At 48.8% G+C, this 10,140-nt stretch overlaps 1 protein-coding gene across 3 annotated transcripts in view; it reads left to right on the plus strand.

The window, feature by feature from the left end:
- Window positions 1–9,802, plus strand: part of NUAK1 (NUAK family kinase 1) — a 70,655-nt gene extending 60,853 nt beyond the window's left edge. For all 3 annotated transcript variants that reach the window (XM_084796296.1, XM_084796298.1, XM_084796297.1), the window contains 2 exons: window positions 2,324–2,456; window positions 5,424–9,802. In XM_084796296.1, coding sequence (XP_084652422.1) covers window positions 2,324–2,456; window positions 5,424–6,580 — 1,290 coding nt within the window. In that variant the 3' untranslated portion in view covers window positions 6,581–9,802. The remainder of the gene's footprint in view (window positions 1–2,323; window positions 2,457–5,423) is intronic.
- The last annotated feature ends 338 nt before the right edge of the window (window positions 9,803–10,140 follow it).

The raw sequence follows: 10,140 nt of genomic DNA on the forward strand, positions 1-10,140 counted from the left end.
AAGACAACTTGCCCTGGTTTGATTTATAGGAACATTACTATCCAGGCCTGGGGAGAAGATGTGGGAAACCTTAGAGAGGCCTAAAAGAGGAGATAAAGATGCCTGTTTCTACTGCAAGGCATCTGCTTAAGAGTTCTTTATAGCTGGGCGTGGTTGCGCACACCTTTAATCCCAGCACTTGGGAGGCAGTGGCAGGGGGATAGCTGTGAGTTCGAGGCCAGTCTCATCTACGAAGTGAGTCCAGGACAGCCAAGGCTACACAGAGAAACCTTGTCTCGAAAATAAATAATGATTTCTTTGATATTTAGAGTTTTCAAAGGTAACACTTTAGAACTAATTGAGATCCAGCTGGTCAAGGATAAGCTATGTGTACTGTGACTCACACAAATCCACACATGCACGTGTGTGCACACTTGCTTTTTTTGTCAATCTATAATTATTTTCTGATATCATCCAAGTTTGTTCTTAGCATATGATTTGCAATGACCACATAGCATATATTACTATGATTTTAATAATTTCCCTGGCTTTAGACACTCAATTTCTTCCTATTATATCAAAACAAACAGAACAAAGGAAACCATCAGTGTATATCTCTTTTGCCCACGTGTGGTGGCACATGCCTTTAATCCCAGCACTTGGGAGGCAGAGGCAGGTGGATCGCTGTGAGTTCGAGGCCAGCCTGGTCTACAAAGCAAGTCTGGGGCAGCCAAGGCTACACAGAGAGATCCTGTCTCGAAAAACAAAACAAAACAAAACAAAAACAAAAACAAAACCCACATTTTTATGACATCTTCCTTTTCATGAGAAATGTATTTCTTTACGTGCCTTACAGAGCTTTCATGGTCCTGTAAGGTAAACATCTGTCCTAGTTTATTTTCTATTGCTGCAATAAATACCATGACCAAAAGAAGCTCTCTCAGTGGGGGAGGGAAGGGTTGATTTCAGGTTACAGCTTACAGTCTATCATGAGGGGAAGTCAGGGCAGGAACTCAAGGCAGGAACCTCGAGGCAGGAACCTCAAGACAGGAACTGAAGCAGAGGCCATAGGAGAGCACAGTTTACTGGGTTGTGCCTTATGGTTTGCTTAGCCTGCATATAACCCAGGACTACCCTCTCAGGGTTGGCTCTGTCCCCAGTGGTCAGACCCTCTCCTGTTAATGATTAACCGAGGAAATGCCCACAGAGTAGTCTATAGGCCAATCTGATGGAGGCCTCTTTCTCAACCGAGGTTCCTCTTCCCAGGTGACACTAGCTTGTGTCTAACTGACGAAAACAAGAGCGTAGTGTCTGTGGAAATGAGTTAGTATTTGCTCTCTTATAAGAAGAGCCTCCCCTCACAGGGGTTCACCCACGCCTTATCTTGCTCAGTGTGTAGATATGTTTTCTTCCAAATATCTATCCAACTGAAAGTGTTTTGGTGGCAGGGCTGGGATGAAAAGAGCGTCAAGAGTCACTAGCCACTAAAGTAAAGACAAGGTCTTCAAAAAATAAAATATAAGGGATAAGCATAGGGCTCAATTTGGAAAAGCGTTAAAACCCGGCCTGTATATTTACCATCAAATGTTTCTTTGGTCTTTAGTGGTTACTGACTGTGATTGCAAGCTAGCGTTCAGATCTGGTCAGCAAACACACTTTCATTGGCCATGGTCATCTCTCTCTTTTTTTTTTTAATGAAGAAACATTTATTAGCTGGGATATTCCACAGAAAAGTCACATTTCTCACTTCTCTATAAACACCAAATACTCTGGGACCATGTTTGTACACGGCAGTACCGGCCATGACGACACTAAGATGGGTGAATGCACTCTACAGTTTGTCTCTGTCCACAGCGTTTCTCGTTTACACCCCAAGTTCGTTCTTGCTTTGTTTTTGTATTTGTTGTCTGCCCAGATTTGACCTTGAAACCCTTGAGAAGGTGAAGGGCGGAAATGATTCTTGTGTCAGGAACGAAGGACCCTGCACCCCAGCTTTACTTTCATTGCTTGCAAAGGGCTTTTCTAGGGGGAAGCAACTTAGTGGTCTTGTGCCTCTTTTTCCTATTCTTGTTTTTTTTTTTTTTTCAAATTAAGCTGGAAGTAATCTAAATTCTCCTTGCCTCATGGGATCCTTATGAGGACCAGTGGCAGGTACCCTACGTCAGGGGCCGGCGGTGGGCTTGCATTGTCCATTGTCAGGCTACGGTAGGGGACCTGCCTTCCAGGTGCTAAATTTAGTTCTGGGGGTGCTATGGGTAGCGGTTTGCCCACAGTGATGCCAGGGGTCTGGAAAGCATCTGAGGTCTGCATCCTAGCTCCTACGTGTCCCATCTCTCTGCTCCAGGTCGACAGCTGGGCCCTGGGTGTCTTGCTTTACACTCTCATCTATGGAACAATGCCCTTCGACGGCTTTGATCATAAAAACCTCATCCGGCAGATCAGCAGCGGAGAGTACCGGGAGCCCACGCAGCCGTCAGGTGCGTGTCCCCCAACCCCACCCCATCCCCCACCACCCTGTGGAGGTCCAGGCTTGCTGGGAGAGTGCTTGCTGATCTGCCCCAGCTCACGTGCTCCTTCTAGATTCATAAGGCGGCTCCATTGTTCTTTCTTAGCAGTTCTAGAAAAGCTGGCTCTCTACGTGAGATGTTCAGAGCAACTGCTCTTTAAGGCAGCCCAGAAGCCCTTCTTACTTTTACATTCTGTATGGCATGCGGCAAGCCAGTCCTCCACTATAAGTTAGAGCTTTGGGAAGGCTTTACAAAGCATTCCATGCAGACATACATTGCCCTCCCATAATGCTAAGGGCCACAAGGGTGGCCACTGCTCTGGCATTGCCATCACTGTGTCCCCTGCCTGCGCTCTGGATGGACACTGTGACGTCATTGCTTCTTGCATAGCAACCATGCTGTACCCCGAAACAAACAAACCTATAGGTTTAGCCAACCACCGTGGGCTCTTATCTGTCAGTCCTTTGGGTGGGGTAGTATGCCTCTGGCCTCACGTAGGGTCTCCACTGTAGCTACCTCCAGTCGTCTGGCATTATTGCTGAGGCATTGTGTCCCATACCTCTCTCTGTCACCTGTCAGTGTAGGCTCTGGCTCTTTGAGATGCCTCTCTAGGGCTGACCATTCTTGAACAGAGCCTGGCTCTCCTCCTTGGCAGCTAGGGGGTGTGTTGATTGTGCTTAGTTAGTTACTTGGCTCTCTTGCCATTGGGATGTTTTCTTGGTCCGAGCAGCCAAGGTCAAAAGTTCTATCTGTTCACGGGACAGCGCCAGTTTGTACACACAAGCGTGTGAACAGGTGGCTTAGCATAGACTAATGTTGGTGTGCATTCCGTCTAATGTACGCATGGTTGTTTTGGGTTTTGTATTCCTTATGAAACAGTTGTTTTATAACATTGTTGCAAACACAAAATGAGTGACAGTTGAACTAGTCGCTGTCCCCAGGGGATACACAGGCTTAGCTTTGAGGCTCAGAACCTGGCATTATCGTCCTACATCAATATATAGCTTTTTTTTGTACATTAATGTTTAAGGGCTCCTTATTTAGTATGCAGTTTTGATCTAGTAGCACCAAACTCAGCGGCCAACGGCACTTTTTTTTTTTTTAAACTCCTGTCTGAACAAAGTTTACCTAGCAACATCTTCTCGCCTTGCACTTGAGGACAGCAGACAGAACTTCTGACCCACGTGTGGGGCCATTTTAAGTGGCAGGTTTCTCGCAGGAAGAACGAAAATGAGCAGACGGAGAAAGGGGCTGCTTATTTCCGGCCTCAGAGTCAAGCCAGAGTGCCGCGCATGCCCGCAATAGAGCCTGATGTCTACAGTGCTCCGTGAGCCACAGGATGCTGGCAAAAGAGCTGGGAAGGTTGACTTGGGACTTGGAGTTTAGGTAAATTAGGCAGTGTATAAAGATGAGGGCTTGCCTGGGTGGATAGGTAGGTAGGTGGTAGACAGACAGACAGACAGACAGACAGACAGACAGACAGAGTGACTTCTGTGGTGCTGGTCCTTTACTCACTAACTGCTAACTGGTCCCAGTAAAATTTCTGGCAGATTGTAAGAGTTCAGGAGTGATCATGTCCTGTCCCTTCTCAGGAGTGACATCACTCTGTCCCCATGGCTAGGCTCCTCCAACCTCTCTTATCAGCCTTCCTAAGTGGCTGAGGGGAGGAGGGCAGCCTCCCAGGGTAGATGAGGTACAAGGTAAAGCTTGATAAATTGAGTTTATCAGCTGTGAGGTTGGCTCCTGTGGCTTACTCAGCATCCTCAGGGCCCTGCCCCTAGATCTCTGGCAGCAGGATTTACAAGGGGATTTTTTTTTTAAGGAGTCTGTGGCCACCTGGGAGGCAGATAAAGATCAGCTCTCAGTGTGGTGGATACCAATAGGGCTTATGTCAGACAGCCACAGGAGATGAGCTCACTGAGCTTGGCTCCCACTGGGCATGCCTCTAGGATCCTGGCTAAGAAAAAGACCTTGGGAGTGGGGCCGGGCCATGGGTAGGGCAGTTCTGCCTGCCCAGGTGTGTCAGGTAAGAGCCACATCTGGCACAGTTGAGTGTCTCTCCATCCTCTGCCTCCAGCACCTTTTCCAGGTGACTGAGGACAGTGTGTTGACATGTGACACCTGCTTTTTGTTTTTGGTGAGAATGCTGCTGGCCAAAGCAGGAACTGGAGTGAGTTTGAGTCTGCTTTCCCTAGTCCCTGGCCATTGGTACTGGATGCAGATCTGGGATGACAGGGGGGATCAGTGGTTCTAGGACATCTCTTTCGTTTGTGGAAAAGCAGGTCATGGCTGGGGAGACAAGTGCTTGCCTTGTGGGTGTGAAAACGTGAGTTTGATCTTGAGGATCCCAGATGCCACCTGGCCTGGCAGGGCACAGTTATGATCTCACACTGTTGAGTTATAAATGGATGGAGCCCTAGAGTTTTGCTGGCCAGCCAGCCAGTCCTACTCAGTGAGGTATGGGCCAGTGAAAGACCCTGTCTTAAAAGAAAAGGTTGAGGGGCTTGAGGAAGGATTCCTGGAATTGTCCCGTGACCTCTACATACACACAGATGTACATATGCACCAGCAAATACCCGTGTGTGCACTTGCGCACAAATGAGATTGCGCCACAAACAAACAAACAAACAACACAGAAAGGAAAGCAAGCCAGGATGGGACAGCTCTGTTGCTTGTGGTTCTGAGCCTTGGTTAGGTTTTTGTTGTATAGTCTAAAGACTTTGGCTTCCTCCTTTAGCATGAAGCTGGAATGCTCCAAATGGGTTTTCTTTTCCTTCCTCCTCTCTCTCCTTCTCTCTCCCTCCCTACCTTGGTCCCTCCCTCATTCCTTTCTTCCTCCCACCCCCCCCCCCCACCAAGTGAGCATATCTCTTTAGCCCTTCAAGGAAAGTCACCCTGCCATGCACAGCCTGATTCTTTCTGTCTTTCACACCTTAGATGCCCGAGGCCTCATTCGGTGGATGCTCATGGTGAATCCCGATCGCCGGGCCACCATCGAGGACATCGCCAACCACTGGTGGGTGAACTGGGGCTACAAGAGCAGTGTCTGTGACTGCGATGCCCTTCCTGACTCTGAGTCTCCGCTCCTGGCACGGATCATTGACTGGCACCACCGTTCCACGGGGCTGCAGGCTGAGGCTGAAGCCAAGATGAAGGGTCTGGCCAAGCCAGGAGCCTCTGAGGTTGTGTTGGAGAGGCAACGTTCGCTGAAGAAGTCCAAGAAAGAGAATGACTTTCCCCAGTCTGGCCAAGACTCCTCCGTACCTGAAAGCCCTTCCAAGCTGGGTTCCAAGAGACCCAAGAGCATCCTGAAGAAACGGAGCAACAGTGAACACCGCTCCCACAGCACTGGCTTCATCGAAGGCATTGTGGGCCCTACCTTACCGTCCCCTTTCAAAATGGAGCAAGATTTATGCAGGACTGGCCTCCCCCTCGCCAGCTCCCCAGAGGCGGGTATGTCAGGGAAGCTCAGCCTCACCCAGTCAGCCACCATGCCCAAGAAAGGCATCTTGAAAAAGACCCAGCAGAGAGAGTCTGGTTACTATTCGTCCCCAGAGCGCAGCGAGTCTTCGGAGCTGCTGGACAATAACGATGTGGTCATCGGCAGTGGCCTCTCTTCCCCTTCCCCAGACCCAGCCCGGGGAACCTCCCACAGCCTGGCCTGCCGGAGGAAGGGCATCTTGAAACACAGCAGCAGGTACTCAGATGGTGCCGCAGACCCTGCCCTCGCCGGCCCCGAAATGCCCACACTGGAATCCTTGTCCGCTCCCGGGGTCCCCTCTGATGGCATCTCTCGGAGCTACAGCCGCCCGTCTAGTGTCATTAGCGACGACAGTGTCCTGTCCAGCGACTCCTTTGACTTGTTAGATCTGCAGGAGAATCGGCCAGCCCGGCAGCGCATCCGCAGCTGCGTCTCTGCTGAAAATTTCCTCCAGCTTCAGGACTTCGAGACACCCCACAACCGGCCCCGGCCCCAGTACCTGAAGCGGTACCGGAACCGGCTGGCAGACAGTAGCTTCTCTCTCCTCACTGATATGGACGATGTGACTCAGGTGTATAAAAAAGCTCTGGAGATCTGCAACAAGCTCAACTAGCCCCTTCTGGGCACAGAGGATGGGATGGGATGGGATGAGATGGGATGGACGGGTGGGTGGGTGGGCCCAAGGGAGGAGGGGAACAGAACTCAGCTAGCAGGTTGGTTACCTCTTTGCTGGCCATGGCAACGGGCTGGAAAAGGACTGGTAATATCTGACCTGGCCCGTTTTCGTAGCCTTGAGTCAGCGCCTGAAAGGGATGGAAACCATTCTCTACCAATATCTGCCACCTGCAGGTCAGAATGTGGGTCCTAACTGGCATTCCCATACAGCATCTCACATAGGATTGGCTCTCCAGGGCACGTGGAGTTGGCCAGCATGAAGTGGAAAGGGAGCATTGTGGGGAAGGGGGTGTTTTCCTAGAAATCATCTAGACATTTCTGGAGACAGGCCAGAAAGACTGAGACCATCTGCTTTGGATGGATATACATTAGGAAGCCTGGTCTGACAACATAGGGGCTAGCAAGATTTCAGCAACCTGAGCTTGAATTGGCAATCGATTGGTAATGTCTGTACTGTGTGCTGGATTGACCAGCCTAGGCACATCGCAGAGTGTTGTGATTGGGTACCCACGGAGTCAGGAATGGAGGCAACATCATACCTACCTTTACTATACCCTGGGAGTTTAGAGCACCCTGGTTTGTTTCATTTTGTTTTGTTTCAAAGTGTTAACTCTTTCATGGCACAGCATGACATTTGTTAATTTGCTCCTGGACCTTGAGTAGAAGACAGAAGGGCTTGCTTAGAGAGCGAATGTGTTGAACTCTGATAAGGAAATAGTCAGGTGGTGCAAAGTTTTTGGTTTCCTAGGATCTGCCTCCTCTTTCTTGCCTTGCTCGTCGGTGTTAGCGTAACCCTCCTGAAGGCGAGCAAGGAGAAGGATGGCAGTGTGAGAGGCCAGGGCTTTGTGTATGACAGGTCTTTGCACAGTTGGGTGGAAGGTGAGGCACGCCAGCAAGGGGGCAACTTACCTTTTTCTTAAATGTCTCAGTATTAACTGGAACCCTGCCTCTTGGCTTCTCACTGCACAAGTGCAGAACCTCAGCAGTAGACAAGATGCTTCTAGGGAGCTAGTGTGTAGGTGAAATACGTGGATGAGGAAAAGTCCAGTTTGACAGAAGGTTCTCGTCTCCTCAATCCTAAATTACTCTGTCTCGTGGTTTTTTGATCATCTGCAGTCTGGGGGAGAAAAACAAGTTCTATCCCATCCACGGAACAAGATGTTAAAAGAGCAGAGTGTTGCGGGAAGGCTTAGGGACATTTCCTGGGGAGCCATCCAGACAGCTCTGGAGGAGGCAGAAAAGAGGTGTGTGTGTGTGTGTGTGTGTGTGTGTGTGTGTGTGTGTGTGTGTGTGTGTAGCAGGATGCTTAAGATTGTCCAAGCTAGTTATCTAATCCTTGCACACTAAGATCACAGGTGATGTCATCCCACAGTGGGCATCCTGGGGACACTGGCAAACTAGAACCCTTAGTCTAAGGTGACTGCCTTCTGAGAGCACCTCGCAGAGGCATGGGGGAGGACACATCTTGGGGGGAAAAAACATGGAATCTGTCACATCACTGAGGACAGTTGTTAGGGAGATGTGGAGATGTTGCTCTATAGGGCAGGAGGTTGTTTGGCATCTGTGCGCCACCCTCTCCAGTGTTTAGGTCCGTCCGTGAGCTGAGCCCCTTCAGTTCCCTGTCAGTTTTACCTCCTTCCTGAACGCTGGGAGGGGCTAAAAGGGAGAAAAAAGTCTATAGGAAGAGAAATGGTTTTGAGGGTGTTAGAGGTGCAAAGATGGCAGCATGCAACGCTGCTTCTCCATACCCTTGCCTCTTCTCGTGAATAGCTCCTGCTGCTGTACCCAAGCAGGCAGCTGGTCTCAGGTACACCAGCCATTACTGGTTGGTGGGAGTTTTCCCTTTTGCCAGGTGATGATGTCTGTTTGGTCTTTCCCACCATTTTCATAGGGAAGCCATCCCTCTCCGCTTCCTCTTCTTCCACATCACCAGTGTGCTCTCTTTTGTCTGAACCGCCCAAAGACAACGGACTGCAAAAGGAAAACCAAATGCCTCTCCCCCCCCCCCCAGAGCAGAGGCTCCAGGGCAGACACACTCCGAATGGAGTTCAGGTCCTGCAGTTTAGATCTGGCATTTCTTAGGCTCCCTTAGTGCTGGGACCAGAGGCTGGAGAAGTGGCTGAGAGGCTTCTCAAGGGCCTACTCGGTTCTGACATCTTCCCATACTGCCTGAGATGCTTGCTGGCTGACCGACCGTCCCTGCAAGGAAAAGTTAGAATAGCAGAGAGGAAAGGTTCCCAAAGACATCCTGTTATCCCTACCAGCCAATCTGCAGCCAGAAGGATATGCTTGACTCATCTCCATGGAGTCGCCAGTGAGAGACACTGATGACCCGACGGGGCAGAGTGGGAGAGTTGCTGTCGCTGTCGGCTCCCCTGGACTTTCCTTAGGTTCTGGGGCCCTTTCATTGCCTTTGTTTACACATCTGCCAAAGGGGGTGGAATTGTACTTCGTTTTTACAGGTAAATTTCAAGGCGCAATCAGTTTTTGGGAAAGTGCTTCAAGACCCGAGGTGACATGGCAATGCTCAAATTCCTTCTGGATTTTGGTCTGTGTTACCTTGTGCTCTTTATGAGCGCTCTGCAGGGTGAAATTCGGGCGTGTTTTGCCCAGGCCTGCTGTCTTGAGTACAAATGTGAATGACGGACTCACTGCTTGTTGCCAAACTGGAAATGTTTTTGTAGGGTTTTACTGGCTTGGTATCATTCCTAGGAAGAAGGAAAAAAAGAAAGAAAGAAAGAAAGAAAAGAAAAGAAAAACAAAGAAAGAAAAGGAAAGGAGAGTGAAAGAAACTTGACTGCACATTTTTTTTTAAAATCCATGTTGTGACTTTTATTTAATTTCTATATTTTTTTGGTAATAAAAAGTTGACTTTTTAATTTGAATTTGTCTTTTTTTTATTTATTGGTCTGAAAGGCATTTCAAAGGTATTATAATAATATATTGGTGTAATTTAATTGGTGCAGCACGCTTTACAGCTCCAGCCAAAATTGGTTTTCACTTATTTGATTGGTTTGAGAGCAGCCTACAGGGAAAGGAAAAAAAAAAGCTGGCTAATTACCCAAAGTGTTCATTTTTCCCATTGGAAACTTGATTTTTGTCATTTTTTGTTTCTGTTTTTATTTTTAAATTAAATAAATTTTGATAAACTGAACTGGGACTTTGTTTCATTGGTTGTTTTTCCTTAGTCAAATGAGTAATACTATGGGTACAGGTGCCAGAAGCCCCACCTGTTTCTGGTCTAAGCATCCTGGGGTCGTTGGTTTTTGTTGCATTGGATCTGAGACCTACAAGTTGGATCTGGGATAAACATGCTTACTTTTCTGTGTCTCTGTGTGTGTGTATGTGTGTGTACGCCCGTGGACGAGCACGCGTGTGTAATCATGAAGGCCAAAGGAGACCCTCATTGTTATTCCTTAAGAGCCATCTTCCTGCAGGGCGTGGTGGCGCACACCTTTAATCCCAGCACTCAGGAGGCAGAGGCAGGTGGATCGCTGC

Source organism: Acomys minous, assembly GCF_964271855.1.
Source record: "Acomys minous genome assembly, chromosome: 9".
Lineage (NCBI taxonomy): Eukaryota > Metazoa > Chordata > Mammalia > Rodentia > Muridae > Acomys > Acomys minous.